Source organism: Poeciliopsis prolifica, unplaced genomic scaffold (assembly GCF_027474105.1).
Source record: "Poeciliopsis prolifica strain line A6 unplaced genomic scaffold, Auburn_PproV2 SCAFFOLD002, whole genome shotgun sequence".
In the NCBI taxonomy this organism is placed as follows: domain Eukaryota; kingdom Metazoa; phylum Chordata; class Actinopteri; order Cyprinodontiformes; family Poeciliidae; genus Poeciliopsis; species Poeciliopsis prolifica.
In genome coordinates this window covers 9,092,006-9,116,137 of record NW_026562377.1, presented here as the reverse complement: position 1 = coordinate 9,116,137, position 24,132 = coordinate 9,092,006, and the positions used below count along the sequence as shown (strand labels likewise).

The 24,132-nt window shown below is 37.9% G+C and overlaps 2 protein-coding genes across 5 annotated transcripts in view; one reads left to right on the top strand and one right to left on the bottom strand.

The window, feature by feature from the left end:
- Positions 1 to 1,325: 1,325 nt before the first annotated feature.
- On the bottom strand, positions 1,326 to 8,421 carry LOC129378335 (NAD-dependent protein deacylase sirtuin-5, mitochondrial-like). Of its 3 annotated transcripts, none has more exons than XM_055058661.1 (9): positions 8,405 to 8,421; positions 5,628 to 5,739; positions 5,405 to 5,538; positions 4,725 to 4,950; positions 4,458 to 4,545; positions 3,706 to 3,759; positions 3,502 to 3,625; positions 2,437 to 2,552; positions 1,326 to 2,330 (listed from the first exon to the last, which is right to left on the bottom strand). In XM_055058661.1, exons 2-9 carry the CDS (start codon positions 5,725 to 5,727, stop codon positions 2,258 to 2,260), a joined length of 915 nt encoding a protein of 304 aa, XP_054914636.1. In that variant the 5' UTR covers positions 5,728 to 5,739; positions 8,405 to 8,421; the 3' UTR covers positions 1,326 to 2,257. The 3 variants fall into 3 exon arrangements, with proteins under 3 accessions (XP_054914636.1, XP_054914628.1, XP_054914619.1); XM_055058653.1 differs by lacking the exon at positions 8,405 to 8,421 and adding an exon at positions 6,045 to 6,224; XM_055058644.1 differs by lacking the exon at positions 8,405 to 8,421 and adding an exon at positions 7,442 to 7,513 and having other exon boundaries at positions 1,328 to 2,330.
- Positions 8,422 to 10,697: 2,276 nt separating this feature from the next.
- Positions 10,698 to 24,132, top strand: part of phactr1 (phosphatase and actin regulator 1) — a 31,679-nt gene continuing 18,244 nt past the window's right edge. The window contains exon 1 of one of the 2 annotated variants that reach the window (XM_055056100.1): positions 10,698 to 11,096. In XM_055056100.1, the coding sequence (XP_054912075.1) occupies positions 10,985 to 11,096 (112 nt within the window). In that variant the 5' untranslated portion in view covers positions 10,698 to 10,984. Of the gene's footprint in view, positions 11,097 to 23,342; positions 23,686 to 24,132 lie in introns of those variants that run through there. The other variant, XM_055056095.1, reaches the window with a different exon arrangement.

The window sequence follows — 24,132 nt, the reverse complement described above, 5'->3', positions numbered from 1 at the left end:
TTAGTTCCAACAACTTTTTTGCTAAATCTATTTGAGTGTCCACGCTTTTTTTTTTTTCATGGAAACAAAGCCTCAAGACAAAACTTCAAAATATTTCTTAGTCCAGATTTAAAAATGTGCTTACTTTATAACACCCACATAGAAGCACTTTTGCCTGTTTCCCATGTCATAAATTAAATGAATCTTGCAGAACTGTTCTTCCAAGTCTAGTTTCCACAAATACACATCTAAGCTCAGCTTTAAATGCAGTGGCAGTACAATTAAACTGGAATTAGAAGCACAACAGAACAGACAAGTACACCCTGTGGCTCTTTCAGTTCAGCCACATTTTACTATGATGCAAAATTGGGTCAACTTTGCATTATAATGTGACAGCCTCCCAACCCAACGGTGCTAACAGCAGTGGCACAAGTCAAATGATAGGAAAATGCATGTGTGTGAAGTCAGTTTAAAAATTCCTCTACAAAATGTATAGTTTGTTACTACATTTGAAGAAAGTAGAAAAATAAAATTCTAAAGAAATTGACCTGAACTGACCTAAAAAGGGAGAAGTTTAGTCTGATTTAATGACAGAGAAGAAAACAAGACTTTGTGTTTTTTAAATCCAAGATCCAGTATTTGTTCATTCTGTGGAGAATGTTGGCATGTGAAGTATTGAATGCTGTGCATTGATTGATGGAAATTTACTGACAAAGGCAATGTGTTAAAGAGAAGTAAGGCTATTTGTGTATGACCAATGTTTTTGTCTGCCCTTGATTTCTTTACTTTTGCACCTTTTTTCTTTTCGTCTGCGAAAGGCTGTGCTGGGCAGTACATCTCAGATTGGTGTGAAATCGCCGCCTAACAGGCGGGAAATTGGCTCTGTTATTTTTGGAGCGGAGTCATGGGGGACCATCGGACCATCATCCTCTATCTAATGAGCAGGTGATGGAGGGGTAACTTGGGAGGGAGGGAAGGATGATTGGTGTCTAAAACACAGCACTCTGGCAGATGTACAGATGAGATGCAACACAGCACTGCGAGAGGTGGGCAAGTAAAAGCAGAGAAAAAGAAAATAGTGCGAGTTCTATGCGCTACCTTGAATACCACAATAATGATGAGACAGATTTGGATCTGTTGTCAGAGCCGGACTCAGCCTGAGTTTAGCTTGTCCTCATGTTCATATTGTGAAACTGGAAGTGAACTCTGTGGCATGGTTTGTGCCCACGCACAGAAGTGTCACAAATAATCAGATTTTTACTTATAAACCAAGAATCTGTCTGATACATTCCCCTCAGCACAAATGCAACTCTCGACAGTAAAACGGAATCATTTCTTGTGGAAGATGCTTAGTCAGTTTGGTTAGTCACAAAAGACATGCTAATGAAATAAAACGCCACAATTAGTACTTTTGCATCAATTTCACTAATGAAAAACAGCATAGTTTATTAATGAGGTTTCAACATGGCAGATCATCTCTGTGGGATGGATCATTTTGTTAAATATTTTCCACTATAAATTTCCAGAATGTTTGCTAGCTATGTCACAGACTTCATCTGCTTATCACCATCATAACAAAAACATCTTGAAACAGCAATTAAGATGAATCACAACACAGGAACAAAAATATTGTATGCCCTGTACCCTCCTAAGCTGCAAGTTTGTTTTAATAAGCACATTGAAGCGTATTGGATTGATATCTCTGGTATACGCTGCACAATGGTGCACCTTGATTTGGCCATTGTATAGCTCATGCTCAGATTAAAGAAGTTATAGTAGTGGGAGAGTGTCAAGATTAAGTCTTAGCTTGTACTTTAGCATTAAACCAACAGATGCTTCTTTTTCAGCTGCTGACTTACACACACATACACTGGCACATTGAGTGAAATATTCAATCTTTGGTACCTCAAAATAAAAAATAAAGCACAAGACAAATTGTAATCCAAATTTAGACACTCATAGTTGAGTCTCTTGTCATCCCAGTTAGCAGTCTCACAATCTCTGGAAGTTAGCAGCAGCTAAACACTGACACCTGCTGTCACAACAATAGAAATAACTTGTCTTTTTGTTTTTAATTGTCATTCATTAAAAAAGTATCAGTTTCACAAGTCAGACCTGACAACACAGATGCTGAAATCACTGTATTAAAACCATGCTCAATAGTGAAGATCACTGTTCAGTGTGCATACTGTCAACAAGACTCCCTTTTGTCCTCTTCTCCAGATCCTTCGCATTACCAGCAAAAGTCTCACTATTTTAGCAAATCACAGTTCTGCTTTCAGTTCGCCTCGCTCTCGTGGCGTGCCAGCGCAGGGGGTAAGGTGCTCCCACACGAGCCATGAAAGTGGAACCTGTAACCAGAAGGAAAAATTACCGACAGACAGGTGTCATTGTGACTGACGTACATCAAAGAACAAAAAGCATGAGATTTGTCTCAATGTCAAATTAAAAACTTGCTTGAAGCGCTCAGTAGCTGGAGTGTTCTCCAGGTTGAATTCAGCGACAGGGACACCTCTAGCTGCCACCTGAGGAGCAAACATGGCTGCTGGATACACGACTGATGAGGTGCCAACCTGGAGGAACAATTAACTAAATCAGCATATAAAGAAGACTTTGTGGACAACTTTTAAATCGCCTCACAATTTCTTTATATTAAGTGTAACCAAGGCATAAAAGATACATAAAAAGTTTTTAAATTATGAAAAATAATTGTATTTTTACATTTTCTAGCTCATTTCCATTTTAAGAAATAGGCCAGATTCATAATAATATTTTGTATTTAAAATCCATAAAATTGTCTAAAAAGCACTGATAACTCTGGGAACTGAATCTGAAAAGGTATTTTAATCGTAGCTGTGAAGAACCCAATTAATTCAGAACAAAATCCAACTACTCGAAAATATAGTATGAAAACTGAACACGCACAAATTTTTCACAGTAATATAATGATGTGTTATTTTCTGGTCACATTTATTTGTGTCTCAGGTTCACAATGTGTAAATCTTTTTTTAAGTAAAATTTCACAATTAGGATTTTCTTGGATTTGCAGGAGTAAAATATCTAACTTTCTAATCCTCTCCAAAGGTGATAATTTTTAGATGACATAAAATCCTAAAATTATGCCAAATCTAACAGCAATTTACCAACATTCAATAATACATTTACTAAACGAACATCAAGAACAATGGAAGTATTGATTATTTTTTCCCAGTGATTCAAGAATTTGTTGTTTTTGTTGGCATCTTAGTTTCTTTCAGTCTGATTTTTTTTTTATCTCAGATTCAGCAAAAGAATAAGTGAACATTAATTAATTGTGCAGCTCTAAAAATAGACTGGAGTTTAACATATGCTACAATGTTACAGCAATCCGTTTACGGTTTCCTTAACACAAAAGAAATGATGTTCTGCTAAAACTGAGACTGAATAATAACTTTTTTTCTCATTTTAGAAGAGAAGGCTCCAAAATGAAGTGAAAATGTTTCTCAGAAATTATTTATACGAGAAAACATCTCAAACACTTACTATCAGACATAGGTCACAGTTGTCCAAGACTTTCTCTACATCGGAGAGAATGTCTGCATTCAGGGTCTCACCAAACCAAACCACAGCCGGTCTCAGAAGGCCATTACAGCCCCTGTGCTCACATCTAGAACGAACACACAAAATTTATATCAAAACTCAGTTGGAAGACATTAACTGAGGTACAAGTGTCTGAGTGTGTTGTACCGAGGAAGTTCCTCAACAGGAATCTGGGCATCCTGAGCATCAGGGTCAGGGGCTCTGAGGAGACAGGTTCATGCTACTCAGAAAGACGCTACTTTAAAAGCACATGGCATTCCTAAAGTCTACATTTATGCATACAAAAAAAACATTCTCAACTTTCACTTAAACTTTAAAATGTACATAATTTAACTATTTTAGACAATATCGTAACCAGTTTTCTTCTCCTTTTTAAACTTTTGTCTTCATCACATCTCTACATTAGACTAATCTGTCTAAAGAACATTGTTCCAGAAGATTTGTGCTCAACTTAGAGTGAGGTCAATAAAACTCATGCTGCCATTTTCTGTTTAATAAAAATAAACTTTCTTTTTCAGAATTGTTCATTCGTTCATTCAGCCATGGGTTTTAACGTTCAACGTGCCAGTTTAGGCCTGTTGAACCTGTAATGGAGCTCAGACTCCACAGGTACAAAATCTTAACAATAGGAAATTGGTTTTCAATCACAGACATCCATTTCAAATGTCAGATAAGAGATAAAGTGGCTTTCAGAGTGAGATTTGTTTTGAGTCAAATTTCTCCTTTTCACTATGTCATCGGGTGTTATTTAGCTCGCTGACATTCGACCGACTGAGACAGCCTTGTTTTCTCCGGCATTTCAAGCTCAAATGACGGCGATCGATATCTTTTAAAACACATTTTCACACCGCTTGGGAAAATAGTGGAGATTACGAAACCAGACGAGAATGAGCACTTACCCTCTGCCCTCTAGAGCGGAACAAATGGGGCTCTTGTAATTGGCCTCCTCATGACCACACATCATGCAGCGTGTTTTAAACAAGCTGCCTGCATTTACACACAGAAAATAAAAGACTAATTAATACTGGGAAAACAACAGTAAAGCTTGAGGTTACCAATTCAAAAATTTTCAGAATTCAGTTTGAATTAGTCCAGTGTTAAGTATACATGTGCCTAATATAACAAACACAATGGCTTTAAAACAACAACAAAGAAAGACCTCACACCATGGATTTCCAGCAGGTTTTTTGTTCCGGCACGGCGGTGCAGTTCGTCAATGTTCTGCGTGATGACGGTAATGTTTCGGCCTTGTTTGCCAAGACGTTCCTCACACTCTGCTATGGCCTGGTGGGCAGGGTTGGGGTTCTTGGTTAGCATAACCTCTCGACGGTAGTGGTAGAACTCCCAAACACGAGAGGGATTGTGGGCGAAGGCCGTTGGAGTGGCCAATTCCTGATATTTGGCCCAAAAAAAAAACAACAGTGCCGTTTTTCTAAATGATCTTAGATCAAAATCAAACACAATCAAATTTCTGAGTTAAACAATTACAGTTTCCCTCAAAATAGATCTAATAAGTTAACATATTTCTGAACCACTGGAATTGTATTGATTTCATAAAACATAACGCATACACAGCTATTTATTATTATTATTATTATTATTATTATTATTATTATTATTATTATTATAAGCACACAGACATGGTCAAATGAGAACTGGAACTACAAATAAAAACATTGAAAGACCTTCAAAAGGCCTGGAAAGCTATTGATCGAAATCAAAAACCATAGAATTGATAATCGGCCAACACTGCATAATCCAGAATAAATAGTTAAAAGTCACCCCTTGATTTAGGTTTGTGGAAGTAGAAGTTGTCTGTCCTAGACCAATACCAGTAGATACACACCTGTGCTTGCCATTTTCTCCAGTATCCTCCTGCTCCTCTGAATGTTGGAACTCCACTCTCAGCACTCACTCCTGCTCCTGTGATGATGGCAATGTTGTTGGATTTGGAGAAAATCTCCCTGAACGCTGCCAGGTCTGAACATAAACAAACAAAGACACATAATATAAAAACGAGAGATAAATACTTAAAATAAAAATAATAAAATATATTCTACTGTTCTTACCTGAACTGGGCCTTGCCATGGCCTGAATTCCCCACGTCTTTCTCAGCTGGGCATGCAAACGAGTGTTTATGACTCCACAGGTGAAACGATGTAAAATCATCAGGTTTTAGAACTAGTTGGAGAGAAACACAATGCAATATTCACTGCACAAATATGACGATCCTGTGCTCACTCCACGGTCTGGGTGTTTTTGGTGGAATATGTCCTCCACATGCTCGAATGAGTTTCTCCACATACTCATTTTCTTACCCCTGCCAAACACATGCATAAGAAAACTCTACAGGCTATTCTGCTACCTCTCACCCACTGACCCCCCCATTGGTAAAAGCGTTAAGGGTAGCAGTTCCAACTCTGGGGTTTACTCAGGATGAGCTTCATGAGTTGTTTGCAGAGGCTGGGCTTGACAAAGGGCAGTACCTTGTGGACAGGCAGCTGCAGGTGAACAGAGAGAAACAGCTCACCATATCCAGGGCTTGGGTCCAGTGGAAGTACTGCAAACCTTGTTGAGAAATAAGGTCAGACGAGAGGAAAAATCCTCCAAAGATTACAGCTTTTTCCAGAAGACATTTAGAACAATGGAATAGTGGATTTTTTTTTTTTTTTTTTTTTTTTTTCAGTGTAGTACAGAACAAAGTCATTTGTTATGTGCTATAAATGACTTTGTAGCACATAAAAACTAAATTTAAAGGGACACAATTAGCAACAAAGGGGCAAAATATTTGATCAATTAACATACTTTGAAAAGCCTGAAATCAGTGCAAAGCAGCTATATGAAAATTTGAAGTTTAATATCACTATTAAATATGTATGTTTGGAGATTTTTTTTTATTTTTTTATTTTTTTGGGAACAACTGCGTACCTTACATATTTTAAAGCATAATACCCACATTTAAAAATATCTACTGACACACCAAATAGACCAGATTTCTTTGCTAACCCGCCATGCTTAGCACTGCATTTTTTCCTTTTAAATCCAAAAATATATTTGTAAAATGTATGCTGGGATCTGATGTAGAATTGATTACATTTCATATAAGCGTATATTGAGAAATGCATTAATAAATGCATCAATAAACATCAGGAGAGAACGTGTCGAAGAGGGATAGGGAAAACCCAGACGTAGAAAACAGCTTTTCTACTTCAGGAATGTGCTTGTTCAACGGGCAGATTGTTGGACAATTGTGTTTATTTATCTCTTCTGGATAAGTACAATCTAGATCCATGTGCCGTCATGTCTAAAAAGTCTGTCAACTGTTTATTAGTAAAAGGTAATGATGATGCGTTCGAAAGAAATTTTGCAGTCAGAATCTTGAAATGAGAAAGAAAAAAAATCTAGGTAAACATCTCCAGAAGTATAGAATAATAATTTGAAACGTCTTAACCCGAGTGACAGCCTCTTCTGACACTTTCAGATCCCATGTATTACGGTAAAGTAACGTAAAATATTTCTGTTTGACTTTCATCGTTACAATGCTTTCTTATGTCCCTCTTAGATATGTTTATTAAAATAAACACATAATTTCCGATTAAAAGATGTTATTCATCATCTCGTAAGAGCAATTTTTTCCCCTCACACAACAGCAATATATCCAAAATTGTCGCAATTCCGAGTCTAACATTTCTCTTTTCTAACTACATTAAATGCAACACAGAGCTGTGCTAGCTAAGCTAACAACCTTGGAGTTGCACGAGAACACCCGTAACCAAGGAAACCACTAGCACTCAAACTTCTAGCGTAGGAAACTGGACCGAATCTAGGCTTTTGGTGATAAAATATGTTTTTATCTGACGTAGAGTTTCAGTTACAGACCTACCTCTCAGACCAAAACCAGGACAACCAGTCGTTTCAAACAGGAAGACGTTGCGTTTTTTCTCTTACAGACATGAATGACCAGCAGAGGGTACTGTTGCTCAACGTATTCACTGAGCAATTTGAGTCCGAAGTCATCGTGAAGGGAAGTCAAACCATAGACATTACGAGTAAAACCGTAAAACCATATCATTTCTATTAACTTTTCGGTAGTGATCATGACGGATTGCACTTTGTAATTTATTATTGCCAACATAAGAATACGTTTAAAAGCAATGACTGACCAACAGAAATTTGGTGAAAATTATAAGGAGCAGATTTGTGTTAGGAAATCTTTTTTTGACAAAGATCTTTTGAAGCAAATATCCACTGGTGGATAGTAGCTCTGGATCACGTTGTGTTGGTAGTGATTATAGATTGTAGATCACTGCTATGTTAAAGCATAACAGTGAAAGCTAATTAGCCTATAACTTTCACTGTTATGCTTTGCAACAAAATTACCATCATTTACTTTTAGGCATAAATGCCTAAAATCATTCCATAAGAAGTTTGACCATTAAGTTAGTTTAGAGAAAATGGGTATATTTTGTTAGCTGGACTTTGAAGAAAAAAACATGTTGACTGGAGAACTAATTGATGATTTGAATTTTACTTACACATGAACTACATATTGTAGCTGTCGGAAAACTTATTGTTGTAACATGTATTTCATTTTAATGAAAGTGTGTATTTTAATATTGTCATATGAAAATGTCCATTTTTATTTGACCTAATCTATGAAAACACACTTTACATGTGTTTGTGTTGATTTTAATGACAATAGTGTGAAAACGTTAACACGTTTTAGTGAAAGTGTTGACCTAATGTGTTAAAACGACATACATATTAGTTGTATCAATAACGACACAACATGTGTTGTCCCTCAGCTGATACGGCACACGTTAAAATCATGTTGTTTTTAACACACCTGTTTTAAGAGTGTAGAGTCATCTAGTCCCTTTACACGATACGGCTTCAACTGTTTAAGGACTGTTAGCAGTGTGCCGAATGCCTGCTGACTGAAAATAATCTGAACAGTCATGACATGTTTTTATTCCGTTGAATATATATATATTATTATATAATATATATATTATATAATATATATATATATATATATATATATATATATATTATATATATATATATATATATAGATATATATATATATATATATATATATATGTGTGTGTGTGCGTGTGTGTGTGTGTAACGTGTTTACAGTCATGACTTTAATCAGGAAGGAAGCCGGAACTGGCAGGAAGCTGGAGTGCCCAGACAGAAACCTGCAGGAAATTTATTTTTGATATTTTGTTTAAGAAATGTAATCACAAAATGTGTTTTTGACATTGTGTAATTAAATGTCAGAAATAAATTTATTTCTGAGCCTTTATTCTCAAATAAAGGCTCTAGTAAGGCTTTAAAGTTTTATTCACACGTAAAGACAATTTAGAGGCCAATTATCCAGTCATGATTTTAGCCGGATCACCCGGAGAAAAACCTGCAAACAGGAAACCTGTTAAATCTTTTTACCCTTTAATCCCATACATTTTTGTAAATGTTTAAGTCGCATTCACTAAAATTCTCCAGCCTCAAAATGTTAGATTATTTTATCATGTAGGATATTATCTTCAACAAAAATAGATATTTCTAGCTCCTCTCCGAAAGCACTTTAATCATCTTCGGGAGGAGAGGCTGGAGAAATTCGACCTGGTTTCCTTTTAATTTGTTCTCTTTTCATATACAAACATGAAGCCCCTTCTGAACATGTCTTCACTACAGCGGCTGTCTGCAGTGAAGACATGTTCATCAACAGTCTTCACCATCTGCTGTCCATGCATTATGTAAGTATAAAAATGTGCAGGGTCCGAAGTGGTATTGTGCTGTTCCACATTCTCTAGGAACATCCATGGTTGTGTTGGGAAGGATTCTGAGTTTCTTGTTACATCTGGCCAACTGTGGTAGAAAAAAGACCAGGACGTTGTTTTCAGTGAGGCAAACACTGAGGTTTTCAGTGTTTTACCTTTGAGCGAATAGGTAAAACACTATTCGCTCAAATAGTGTTTTATCTAGAGTTGGGGGTAGAGTTACCCCCAACTCTACCCAATATCTAAAAAGAGATATTACATTATCAATAGCTGTGGAGGGTGGAAGTACAACAAAGGGACTATTTCTGAGCCACTCTAAGTAATCCATGCCACATATTGAACAGCTGCCTGCACTGTATAACTCCCTATCCATTTTCCCACCAAGAGAGTCGAGCCTGGCGACCAAAGACTCCAGTAAGCATGAAACCTCAAAATCTCTTCCCAAGACCAGTCTTCTCTCCTTCAGCTCCTTGGGGACTGGGGAGAGTTCTTGTGGAGAAATGTGCTTCCTGGGATGACGGATGGCAGAGTGGAGAAGACCAGCACAGCACGGGATGGATGATGCCTCAATAAACACCCTTTCCCGAGCGAGACACCTCCTTGTCACGCTCAGGTTTAGGATGGCTTGAAATGAGGCATTCATCCAACTGTTTGTAAGACGTTGGAGAACTTAAAGAAGTTCTCTGGGTCTTCCATAACAGTTACTCCCTGCTGTGCGGCCTCTGTCTTCACCACATCCAGGACGTCCGAGCCAGCTTGCTGCTTTTGGACGTTAACCAAAAGGTTAATGTCCCCATCCGGGTTGGTTATCCCTTTAGGAGCCGTGAAAAAGCTGTCTCCAAAGACTTTACTCTCGTTCCCAGAGAGAGCTACCCCAGCCGGGGCAGCCTCGTCTTTGGAAATGGTCACAAACACGTCACACATTTCTGGGGTTTCAGAGTTGTTTGTGTCAGGAAGCACAACTGTTTAGATATTATTATGATTATTATTATTAGTAGTAGTAGTAGTAGTAGTAGGAGTAGTAATAGTACTCTTAGTAGTAGTGGGAGCAGTACTCTTAATAGTAGCAGCAGGAATAGTAGTAGTAATAGTACTCTTAGTAGTCGGAGTAGAAACAGGAAGAGGTTCTAAAACATCTAATATATAAATTCAGAATGATAAGATCACTTATGCTGTTTAGTGTATTGTTTCAATCTACCACTTAACAATGACTCTAACTGTAATAATTTTGTCAGTAAATTATAGTGTTGTTGATTTCAACAAATTAAAATGAATTGGTATTATTTTCCCTCTATAAATCTTTATAGAGTTTCGATTTAATTATTTTTTTCATATTGCCTCTTAAAGATTTTTATTACGTCCAAAACTAATTCCTTCACTTTAAGGTTTACAGGACTGCATGCCATCTACAGTAATGTGTGGCGGTTTGTTGGAACTTGAGCTGAACTGCAGGGATAGAGATATCCCATCAAGCCTCTCAGTTATTCCTCTTCATCTCTATCTCCTCTTTACGCCCCCTCCCAAGCCGTCTCTCCGGGCGAACGCACTGCTGACTGCTGCTGCGGCGGCGCCGACCCTCTCCCTCTCTCCTTCTCTCAGTCCCGCCGGTCGCCTGTGGACGCTGCCCGGCTTGGCCGAACATGGCGGCGGCGCCGGAGGAGGAGGTAGACCGCAGACCGATCCGGAGGGTCCGGTCCAAGAGCGACACGCCTTACATCAATGAGGCGCGGATCTCCCTGCACCTGGAGACAGGTAGGCAGCCTCCATGCCCGTGCATTCACGGCTTTGGGTGATTTCACCAGCTCAGTACTTCGGTTCTGATGGGAGATTAATTGCTTCGTTGGTTCGTGGCGAGTCCCATGGACGCAGCGTGACTTTGGGTTTTGTGCAGGGTGGACTGTGCCCGCGGTGCAGCTGCACACAGTAGCTCACGCACCGCGCTGTCATTCTGACAGTAGTCCACTACATGTGATGTGCAGGGAAGCCAATTGTCCGTGGAGGACGATGGATTGTTTCTGCTGCCAGCATGACTCCGCCTTGATCGTTAGCTGCAGTGAAATGTTGGGGAACTTGGCTGCTACGGGTTGTTAATTTTGCAAATCGCGCCTTTAATTTATGCCGGAATTCGGCGAAAACAGAGGATTTAGCCTTTGTGTGGTGGTTTCCTTTGTTACCATGGTCACTATAAGGTGCGCCTGTTTTCTTCTGCGTCTCCATACTGGTTTCTGCTCATCCTCTTCCTCATGTGAAAGCACGCATGGCTGAGGGAGGCGGCTGTAATGTCACAACACAGCAGAGCGGAGCTGTCCACTGCCCCACGGTGCTGAAAATGCCACGAATGGAGAGAGCAGCCGCGGCATCTCGTGAAGTGATCATCATCAACAATACCTATATTGTTATTTTTCTCCAGCTGCACCATAGCATTTTGGGTTCAACACTCCCTTCCCCCCAAAACTAGCTGCTGATGAGACGATTCTCAGTCACATGGTGTGTAAAGCCCAGTCCATACTTTCCATTTCAATCCAAACTCTGGAAATTTCCCTGCTCCTGGCTGTTGACTGAGACATGCACTTCCACTCCAACGTATACAGATTTTAAGCAAAAGAATTCAGAGGAATATTAAAGTATGACATTACATATTTCTTGTTCTGTTCCCTTTTGGTTTTCTTAGACATTGCACATTCGTCTTATGTTCATGCATCCATACCCATGATCATTCTCAATTGTCCTCTCTTTGGTCTATCACCAATTTTGTACCCTATTAAAAAAGCACCTTCTCTCAGGCAGATTAGCTAAGCCTCTGCAATATAAATAACGCTGTATTTCTTTCCTTGGATGCCTGTGTCAGGCGTTCCACAGGATTTAATATGCTCCGAACAAACAGGGAAAGACTGCCCTGTTTCCTCCTCTCTTCATGTCTGCCCCATGGAGCATTCCTCTTTATTTCTTTCTCAAATATTCTTCGAGTCTAATCTTATTTATTTTCTGTTATCACTTAAGCCAACTGCACACCCACTTCCATGATTTCCAGTTACGCTTTTTGGCTGCTGTTGCATAAATCCAACCCACTTCTGTCTTTGATGTGTGTCACCCTTCACATGTGATTAATTTTCATCAAGCATGTGTGTCTTTGTTTGCACACTTGTCTTGTGTGTAGGAGGATGGGTGTATCTCTGAGTAATTCAGTGTAGTAAATAACAGTTTATCACCAGATGGCTTGTTGTTGTTGCTCCCTTAAGTTCAACCATCTTCTGCTTCATCTGGCTTTTTCTTTAACCAGATTTGTTGACATCATGTTACTTTTTACAGTTTGAACTCAGAATGGACATTAATCAATTCAATCTGCTGCTACTCTGATAAATGTTCTATTCAAGAGCATTGTGCCTTAAAAATTATTCACAATAAACATTTTTTTTTGCATTTGGAATTTTATCTGATATTCTAACACAAATTAGTTCATAAATGTGAAGTGTTTTGATGACAATACAACAATACAATATATATGAACTTTTTCTCATCCTCTGACACTTTTCTAATTGACAAAAAAATGTTCTAACCACATAACTACCAGTGCAGCGCAATCAGCAGCTGCATGTGTGCCTGTTGTGCTGCTGTGTTTACCTGTTTTTCAGCAAGCATGTTTTTCTTTCTAGATATTTAGGGACTCGATGCATATTTTTAATAGATATCTATTTTAAAATTTCCTCAGTTATGGAGAGCTTCTTATGACTGACCCTCTTGTGACTGAATTTTTAAATCTGTCAAGTCTCTATTGCCTCTCAGAACTGTTTTCACCTGACTTCTGTCTCATATGGACATGTTTCTATACTCTGTTCCTGCTGTCACTTGTTACAGTAGCAGAAAGACTCATACACAATTCCTCCTACCTAGGTAATCAATATTTAGTTAATACTTTATATTAGGATTTTTCTGGTTGATCAAATATTGATCAAACAATTATATTCTGCACCGGTATATGGGTCTCTCTATGTTAAATATGGTGTTTTAGAATTTCACCTCATTTCAGTCACATTAGGTCACTACGGATCGTAAGTAGAAAGAATCCATGGGAATTCAGGGCATCTCAGTTTGAGCTGAAAAAGAGATGCTGGCATTATTCTGCTCTCACTCAAACACAAAGAGTGCTAATACCATCCTGAATGAGGAGCTGAGACAGAGAGTCTTTGAATAAGAGGAGGTAGAAGAGTGGGAGAGGCTTTAAGGATGAGAACAAGATGAACCCTTTCATGCTGTAAAACTCGGAATACCAACAGACTAAAAACAAGAGGGACCAAGCTGACTGGCATCCATAGAACGCTGTGTGAACAGGGTTTGTATCTTCTATTATTAACTGTGAACATCAGTCAGTCCTGGAGTAAGACAGAGCTACACATGCCTAAGAAAAAAAAAATAATAATTCAAACAAGAAGTCTTGAAATCAATGCAGTGTCTCCTAGCAAATAGACAAACCTTCCCTCTTTTCCTCTGAGCCTGTCCATTCAGCTCACACAAGCCGGCCATTCTGCTGAGTGAAAAATCCTGAGCCAGGGAAGGCAAATGAGTCAGAGCTGAGTTGCTACTGAAGACAGTGGGAATTATGTCTCCCTGCTGGATGATGTCAGAGTGCAAGAACAAGAATGAGGTGTGTCATAACAGAAAATACCCTGGAGTATTACCCAGTCAGTGCTGCTATGCTCAATAGTATTTCAGTGATAGGGCATGATTCTTTCTCCAGACTACATTATCTTTCATTCAAGCTTATTCCAACCAGAAATTGTGTGATGATGTAAACAATGCAATAATCTGGAATATGGAATTTAGAAACCTTCTAAATACTTGGGGTTTACATGCTCTTAAGAAGTAGGGAAAAAATAATGTTTCCAAAATTTTATTTGCAGGCAGCTACTTGTTTTGTCATCTGTGATCCTCATGGATTTCTCTTTTCAGCATGTACATTTATCTAATGCCATTCATTATTTACACTTATTTTTCCTTTATGGTATAGTTCCTCATAAGTAAGTAATGTTTAAATTCATTAAATTTATGAGTGGGTACAATTTTTTTTATAAATCCCCCATAAACAATTAATGGGCTCAACTGTTCACTTGGCTTCAGTAAGTGTCATTCAGGTTGCAGTTTATACAATAATTATTAGCTGCATATGATCTGAAGAATCGAGAACTGAATTTAAAGGTAAGCTTGATGTCAGTAGATAAAATAAGCATTTTATCCTCTTGTGATTTTGCAACATTGTTGAAAAGAAACAGTAAAACAGAGTACTTTTCTGTAGTTTATTTTGTTGTGTACAGGCAGAAAAACTTGCCAAATATCAAGATTAAAATGCATAACAGAACTTACTAAAATGCATATTCAGTCTATTAGAACTTGATGGGAAAGTATAGTGATAATTTTTTCTGTATCCACAAGGTTGACACACATCAGAAGCATGTGCCATCCTTTGCTCTGTAGACATTTGACAGGTCTTTAGTCTTAATCTGGATGGATGGATGGATGGACGGACGGACGGACGGACGGACGGACTGACCGACGGATGGTCAATGTTTGTTCTACATGACTGTCGAATTTAAACAAAGTTTATACATAAATGAGTTTGTGTGTTGAAACTCGCAGAAAAGAAATCAGAATAGGCACACTGTAAAATAAAAAAACTCTCGAATGTACAGTAAAATACCAGCAGCTGTGGTCACCAGAATTTTACCGTTTAATTACATAGTGAAATTTACACCGCATTTATAAATATAGTATGAGTTTTTAAACTGCCAGAATTTTACCTTATTAAATAAAAATTTACAGTATTTATACAATAAAATTGAATTTGTCTCCATAAAAATTAGGAAACACCTGTGATTTAAATATACAGTATGTTTAAAATGAAAGTGCTGTAATCTGTGATGACCGAGTTAGTTTTAGTTTTGAACGATCCAGACTCACCGTAAGACCGCTTAGTGACTGAGAAAGGTAAACAGGCAAACCACCCTGTCTTGCCTCACTTGCAGTATTGCCCCATGATGTGGTCCAGAGCTTCAGAAAGATGTATAATCAAACTACATACTCCCAAAAGAGGGCAGCATGTCTCACTCTGAATTGTTGCAGATATACAAATATTTTCAGCATGTACAGAGTAGAATTACTTCTGTGAAAAAAGGCCTTGTTTGTGTGTGTTTTTTTTTTTTTTTTTTAGAAATATTGTAGTACAAAATGCACTACATGTTTATAATAAATACTAAATATTTTGTATATGTTTTGTATAATCAACTGATATTTAGCCACACTTTACCTAATTTTAATGCAAGGTGTGCTTTTAAGGATTGTTTTACTCTTCCGTCACTCAACAGCAATGCTGAACAAAAGTCTGTTATTTTTAGCGGAATGAGAGCAAGGAGTTTCTTTCCTTCTCTATTTTTAAATGTAACAAATGCTTACACTTTTAAAAGAGCCAATTTATTGTGTAAATTGTTGCAATTGTGCATCTTTGAACTAAATAATATTTCATGTTACTAATGTCATATTAAGTGTATGTAGCTGGTTTTGTTATGAATGTGTTTTTATGGCAAACGGGGCTCCTAATAAACTAACGTTTACAGAAGACTATAGCAGAAATATTAGCTGTTTTAAACAGAGTCCTGGGAGCGTCCTCATGTCCAGATGTGTCATGAATTCAGACAGGTCAGTCGTGGGTCTTCAACCTGCATTGCCTGCCTGCTGCGTTGAACTCCTCCTGTTCTACAGTCTCTCTGTACGGTTCTCTTTCATGTCTCTGCCCCCTGTACCAGACAGAAGGGCAGCCCTACTGAACTACTGTAAGAAAAACACTCATCCAACTGCTTGTTTTGGTCTATTTTCATGAAGGCCACCAATCACACAGGAGACAAAGAGGATGAAGAGGGGGATGACTCATACCTCTGCGATATGCCAAGTCGTCACACATTTATAGTGATATTCACACATAAACAGACAAGCGCACACACTCTCCTAGAGGCCTTGGCGAACTGTCACTTTGTATTAGGTCAGAGCAGAGAGAGGAGGAGGGGTGTTTAGAGCCGTTGAGCGGTGAATGGCAGCGAGAGAGAAGATGAAGGAAATGTAAAACCAAAAGGAAACAATGAACTTTGGGTTGCCTTTGAACTTGCAAACTGCTTTTGTTCTTCTCTGTCACATCCCACCTTCTTTAAAATTGTTCCCGCTGTTTGCTGCCTGCATGTTTGTCCTAGCAGAGACCAAATCAGAAGCAAGAAAACTAAACAAAAAAACAAAAACAAACACTGCAGTTTTACTGTTTCAAACCAATCCCTGAATTGAGTATCCTAAATATTTTAACAAATCAACCAATCTGACAGTTTAGTCTGTTTCCTTTTTCAGGTTTGTCCATTAATATGCTAGTCCACACCAAATGTCTTATTCCTTTTCTGATTCTATCCAATCCTAAGTATAATTTTCAAATTCTCACAGAGAATTATAATATAATTTAAAAGAACAGTTAAAAACAGAGTTTTCTAGCTTTTAAGTCAGGGGTCTCAAACTCCAGTCCTCGAGGGCTGGTGTTCTGCACCAGCCCTCGTCCTGCACCAGATGTGCCTCTGCTGCACCACAGCTGAATAGAATAATTAGCTCATTAGAAAGGCTCTCGAGAACTGATCTATACAAGGAGGAGGTAATTAAGCCATTTCATTCCAGTGTTTTGTACCTGTGGCACATCTAAAAACTGCAGGACAGCGGCTTTCGAGGACTGGAGTTTGAAACCCCTGCTTTAAGTCAACTGTCTTTAACTACTGCTAATGTATTAGGAGTGTGTAACATCCCAACATGCATTGGAAAGACCATTGTTGTCTTTACCCGCATATCACTGCTGGTTTGTGTAGGGGTTGGTCTTTCACCAGCAGTCATTGGTTGGAGATCCAGACTGGATGGATCTCCAGTTCATCACAGAGCTACACAGAGACATACATTCTGACTGAAGATGACCCATTCTTGTCTGATTGTGACTTCAAGTTGATTCTAGGTTGCTGTCTTCTGTTTGCCTACCTACTTTTTGAAAACTGACCACAGCATCTAAATGGATTACACAAGAATAAAGCTGTGAAGTTTAGCCAAGGAGTGTAGAGCAGCTATCCTGCTGTGGAGCCAATTATCTGCAAAACACATTAAGCTCCTTCTATCTTCTATGATCGACGGGCTCTCTTACAGCACACCCACTGTGTTCATGTGTGTTTTAACAAGGTAGCACTTCAGCAGCCCTGCAGCCAGCAAACATCTTAATCAGGGATGGAACTTCTGGAAAGGGAGAGTGATGCAGATTAAAGTCAGAAGGACTGTATCTCACAGTCATCTAGGGCACAGCAGCACATTAATCTTGCTTATATTGCCAGGATCTTAGTCTCAGATCGAAACCCAAAATTAGAAGCAGTACCATCAAAGGCCGCAGGATGATTAATTTCTTTTGCCTGATGGAGAGAGATGCTCTGTTAATACAACTCAGAGATATTTAGGGTAATCATTAATAATCATCAGAAACAGGAGATTCTTTCAATGCAGAAAGGGCAGGAGAAATTATTTTTCAAGGGTCATGTCAGAAAAATAACACTAAAAGTTTTGATGTCACACTGTCCAGAAATCTTCTGATTGTCATAAGTACAAAGTCCATCATGACAACGACAAACTAATTTTTAAAAATAAAGATTCAGTGTAAAAAAAAGCAGACAACCTTAGTTGTTGTTAAACAAGAGTCAAATTTCCACTATTTTTGTGCATTTATAGAAATGCAGCTGCACATTTATTTTGCACTTTCTATAAATTGTATTCAGTTTGATGAAGCTGCCAATCACTTATATGACTAACTTAGTTATAGTACTTGGTGCACTTTGTTTCTGTTAAGCAACTTTAGTGTTAATCAATCTTTCTGAGCCAGTGTATTCTAAATAGACACATTTGGACTGCTGTTACAGTAACTTTTTATTACTTAAATTTTCCAGGTGTCTATGTAAGTCAGACATTTTGTCCTGCGGATTCTTGCTAACAGATAAATTGTGGTGCCATATTTGATTCCCTTACTGTTCTTGTTTTGTTTTGTTTGGGTTATTTTTGCAAACATTTCTTTGTAAATGTCTTGAGCCATAAAGGAAAAGTAAGGGATGAATGAATCTGAGTGTATTTTGTGAAACATGATGCAAGTCTTTCAACAGTAATGATGTGTATCAAATTCTCCGCACCTGAATTTTAGTAAAAATAAGTTGAATTAAACTCTTTTGAAGTTGGCAGCGCTTACTTTGAAAGCCTCGGTTAAACCATCTGACCCGAAAGCATTTAGGGTCACAGTGAGTCTGATTGGTAACAGTGCTGCTATTGATCGGGACAATTTCATTTGGCTTTTAGTGCGCTGCTTGTCACAGCCAGACATGTGCCTTCTCATCAATAACTACTTTGATTGTTTTCCTTTTAAAACACACTTTCCATTAAATGTCTCCAACGTTTTTCCATTTATAAAACTAACCTTGAACCTCAACCTTTTGCCGCCAAAGACTGTGCTTTTCTGCTGCCTTTTCAACAGTCTTGGTCATAAGAGTGAAATGCATGTGTGTAGTTATGTATGTGCAAAAAAAACATACTTCTGAGGTTGCATAACAGTCTTATGACTCTTGTTTTTATTTTGTAACCACTGAAACTGTCTGAGTTGTGACATGCAGAGAGTGGTAGTCATTGAATGTGTAACAAACCAACTAGATTTATAGTAAGAGGACGGTTTATGAAACAAAGTCAAATCAAAACCAGAAACTGAAAGAAAACGTAAAGTCAGTGCTTTCAGGATGTTTGATTCATGTTTTCTCATAGCAGGAGGATGTTGACAGAATCAGTTCAAACATGACAAAACCTAGAAAGAAAAATCTAGAAACAACACTGAGATAGCAAAAACTCAGAGATCAATTATTCTTGGCAGCATAATTAAAATCAAAACCCACATAAAAATCCTAACATGTCAACAGCTTGTCAGTGACAGTGATGATTAGACATTCTTTGAGCTATTTTTACACCCTTTCTGTTCTCAGATGTCGTTAAAGGGCCTTGATCTCCAAGTCTTGTTGGAGTCATCGAGGCTGACACAGATCCATGGAGATCATAGTTCAGGCAGGTCAAGGTGAGATTGATCTGGCTAATGTAGCCAGATCTTTAATGCAGTACAAAGATGTGAGAAGTTCCAGAGGGGAGATTAAGCTGTCTGCTGGTAAAGTTAGAAAACCTATTCTGGGCTGAAATAGATGCTGTTGGACAGGATGGTTTACAACCTGACAGATGCGGCAAGCTCAGTGTCTTATAGACGGCAGGTTAACTGACAGCTCTGTTTTGTCAGGAACTCCTTTGGTCAGAGAGCTTAGACTTATGGTTTGGAGAACCCCTTAGATATCAGAAAGCTCTTCATGTGTACATGAGTGTGTGCAGCATGTTGAACCATAACCTATCAAACATTTGAGTCCCCTCAGATTTTTGCCCTGTTAGAGGTCTCGAGCAGATTTATAGCACCTACACAATTTTATGCTGCAGCTCAGCTTTCCCAAAATGTACAAAAACTGGATGTGCCAAGAGGATTATAAAAAGAATAGAAGACATGGATAAAAATAAAAAATCATTCCACTAACGTAACACAGAAGGCACTTTAATTATTCAGCAGCATTGTAGCTGGAATATTTCTCTCAGGATGCACATCAACAGTTACCACACTTCACATTGCAGGAGGACAACTTAATTAGAGCTACTTATTTACAGCACTGGCTTACTTCAAGTGTATTGACAATGGATTATTTATCGTTACAACGTAAATGAGAAATACTTTTCTATTTAACAAGTTTACAAATAAATATTTTAGTTATATGTATTGTATATTTGCATTTAATTAGTCAAAGAAAAACTATGACATGTTTTACAAGTAATTGGAGTTACTAGCTCTTGCCTTAATTGAGAGTAATTTCTATTCCTATGTAGAAAAAAAAAAAAAAAAAAAACAGCTAGATGAAGCTGAAGGAAAAGACATACTTTGCCCCTATGGTTTTAACTAAGTGACCAGTTTAAGTTTTGCCCTTATTCTGGACCGACATTTTATCACTCACTTAAAAATACATTATATTTTACATAATTATGTCCTTTAGCTATGCAAAGCTTGTCCACTATCTTTAATGGGACTCCCAGTAAAATTGAGAATGCAATAAGTTCAAGAAAAACATCGGGAAACAGGTATAATTTGTAAATTGCCTAATTAGTTACTTCTTGCCGACTACAAAATAAAGGCTTTTTAAGTTAAAGGAGACCTGAATTAAAGCAGTGCTGCAGGATCCCTCCTCTGCAGAATTGTTAGCTTTTTACGGCAGTTTGAATACCTCTATAAAAATGGAATAACTGATCTCAAAGTGGGGATCATACAAGAGTGATTCAAAGATCAATGAACCAGGACCACAGTGATAGGCAGACTTCATTGGGAGAAGGAAGTAGAGCTAGAAAACAATGGACAGCTTCCACAAGACTGGATGTCTCTAAGCCTTTCTCTCAAATGTATCCAATCTCCTGTGCTGGGTCAATGGCAGGATGCAGCAAGAGATGGATAGATGGATTAAAACCCCATCCAAAGTTACATGGATGCTGCACTGGTCTGTTGTGGTGAAGAAGGCTCTGAACTAACAACAGGACCTGTGAACATACTAGCCTGTCTACATTCAGACTCTCACCAATGATCAAAACATGGATCATACCTAAAAAAAAAAAAAAAAAAAAACATTTCCAGAAGAAATTGATAAAATTAGTTTCCTCCATGGCATTGGGCACCCTTCAGGGTAGGTGAGTTGTATAATCCAGGGGTAGTTGGCATTAAAGCCACTGCTCTTTTGCATCAAAGTGATTTATTTCAGTTTTTTTATGTAATCATGAAAATAAAGTAAAAAACTAATCTAATCTAATTGTCCAACCTTGAGTTTGAATATGACAGGCAAACCTTTGATTTGAGCACAGTCACTCTAAAATTTTTCTGTGCCAGGAAAGACTTTTAACAGTACTCAGCTAAAGTGAAGACAAGGTCTGATTTGATGGGGAACAAGGACCAAATACAAGGAACCATAATGGCTCCTTATCTCTAAGAGTCTCTCAAGTCTCTTCAGAGTCTTACTCTGATGACTTGCCTGATTTATTTCCAGCAACTCTAATATCTCGTACACAGGGTTGACTCTCATGAGATAGCCTACAGTAGTGTCAGTCTTTACTTGCAGAATGCATAGACCTGCTGGTATGTGGGTGAGATTAAGCTCATAAGATATGTTACTCTGGTTTACATTCTCCTTTTGGCTGGAGGAGCTGCATTTTGCTTCAAAATGAGACCTTGGAATAAGTAGTCAAGCAATTGCTCTTTGTTTCTTATAAATTCATACCTTGTTCGCTTCACTCAAGCACTCTGAAGCATTTTTCTCCCTTACAAATCTCCTCCTTCTGCATTTCTATCTTTGCCTTAATGGTTGAGATCATTGCAGCTTGTGTCTGTATTGTTTTGTACACACTGCAATACATTATTTACTGGTTTTCCTTTTTAATATAAAAAGCGTACTGTGCAAGCTTTCAAAGAAAATAACAATCAGCATGAAGTAGCCACAAAACAATATTACTTATACATGTGAAGTGTGTTTTTCATGTACGTGACAGCTTGTGTTTGAAAGATGACAGGTATAGGAAATTATTGGAGGTTGTCTGCAGTCTGCACCCTGCAGCTCAGTCTGACACACAAATCAATGAGTTACTCCTATTTACTTTAACTGAGCTCCACCTGCTGGCAGAAAATTGTAACTATGTCTAACAAACCTTTTTACGCTTAATGAATTTCTACATTTAGTTTCTTTTTTATCATTTTTGCCATATTTATAGGTAGTACCACATCCTAAACACTAATTCCGGTTTCATGCAGCAATAACTATAACCAAGGACAATCTAAAAGACAGAACCTGCAGAAAAAAAAAAAGTTTACTGTAAGAAACTTTTTCCTATACCCATTAAATATCTGCATTTGTTTCTCTTTCTCTCTGTGTCTTCGTATGATTTTAAAGTTATATCCTCACACATCTTAAAACCTTTCTTTAATAGCATTTAGAAAAGAATAAAAACAGCTGTACTGTCCAGCAATGGGAAAATTCGGGTTAACAGCATCACCACATACAAAGGTTCACAAAACATGTATTTAAGTGTTAAAACCATATATTTAAAACAAGATTAATAAGAACAGTAACAAAAATAATGTACAGATAAAAAGTATATTGTTTTGTGATTATAGATGCGAATAGTGGACTCAAAATCTAAGGCATGCAACCCAGATTAATTTTCTAAAAATGCACATAAAGTTCTCGCCCGAGGTAGGCACAGTGACCCCTCACGAACCCACTCGGGACAAAGGTGTAAGAAAATGGATGCATGTACATTAAATTCACATTCTCTTAGCTTTTCAACAGGTTTTGTTTTAAAAGCTTAGGGATATTCAGATACTAAAAAATGATTGGCTAAAGTTGCTTGACCCGTACTAATAACTGCTCTGCGATTGGTTCATTGAGATGGGGCGGGTGCTGGGGGGGTTGGCTACAGAGCAGCAATGCCTCGTCAAGTAGCGGTGAAAACGGAAACATAAGACTTTCAAAATAAAGCTAAGGTCACTGAATAACGCCCAAATTATATTAGAATTTAAGAAAATTTACAATTTATTCCAACAATGTCTATTTATTTTATTACTATACCACCATATCAGGGAAGAATACATTATTTGGATTTATCTGACTAAAGACACAGTAAGGAATTTGTTAATTTTGGCAAACTTTTAAATATTTAATCTTTATACTTTATTGTCATAGTTTCGATTTATTTTGTATATATCTTGTGTTGTTTTTTTTTTTTTTGTCGTGTTGTTGTTGTCGTCTACTACCGGCGCTTTTATTTTGTAGTACACCTAACCGGTAACCACAGTTTACGACTGTTAACTTGTTACTGTTGGTTGACGCTGCAGACCGTTTGAAATCCCTTTCCACTCCTCTCGGCTGTGAGGGCAGCGAGGGCTTCACGATGCCTTTATGGTCTCGATTCGGTTCGCAGATTGACACTTCATGCGCGACGAACCCCACTGATGAAACGCGAAAGCAGGGGAAGAGGATGGGGACATTCTGCCTGGACAAAGTGAAGCCCCGCCGGCTTTGCGGGGACCGAACTGATGCTGCTGTAAACAACAACAACATCTCTCCGTTTATGATCCGATGCCAGATCGGTAAAGAAATCAAACATATCTGCAGCAACTGTAGAGGAGCCGAGCCTGTAGATGGTGAGAAAAAATACCGCTTTTAACTTCCAAAATCCTTTTCGGTACAACACCTCCTAATCTTTCTCCTCTCTTTGTCTGTAATTACAATAAAACCTAGTCTAAGATTCTGGTTTTGTGTTGAGTTTTGCTTCCCATTTTCTGTTCCCTGATCCACCTGTAAAAACAGAACAGTATGAATCTTTATTACATCGAGATCTGCTAACCTTCAGTTTACTTACTCATCAACTGTCAATTTGTGTCCACTGCTGTGGGGTTTTTTTTTCTGCTAGAAAAATTATAGGTGCTATTACTTTATCAACATTGTTTTAGTCATATGCTATTTTGTTGTTTTGTATTTGACTGTAATTTGAAGGTTATTCCCCATTATTTTTGTGTGCATTTTTTAAACAATGTCACATACAAGTAAACTATGTCACACTAGCCTACACATTATGATGTGTAGGTTTT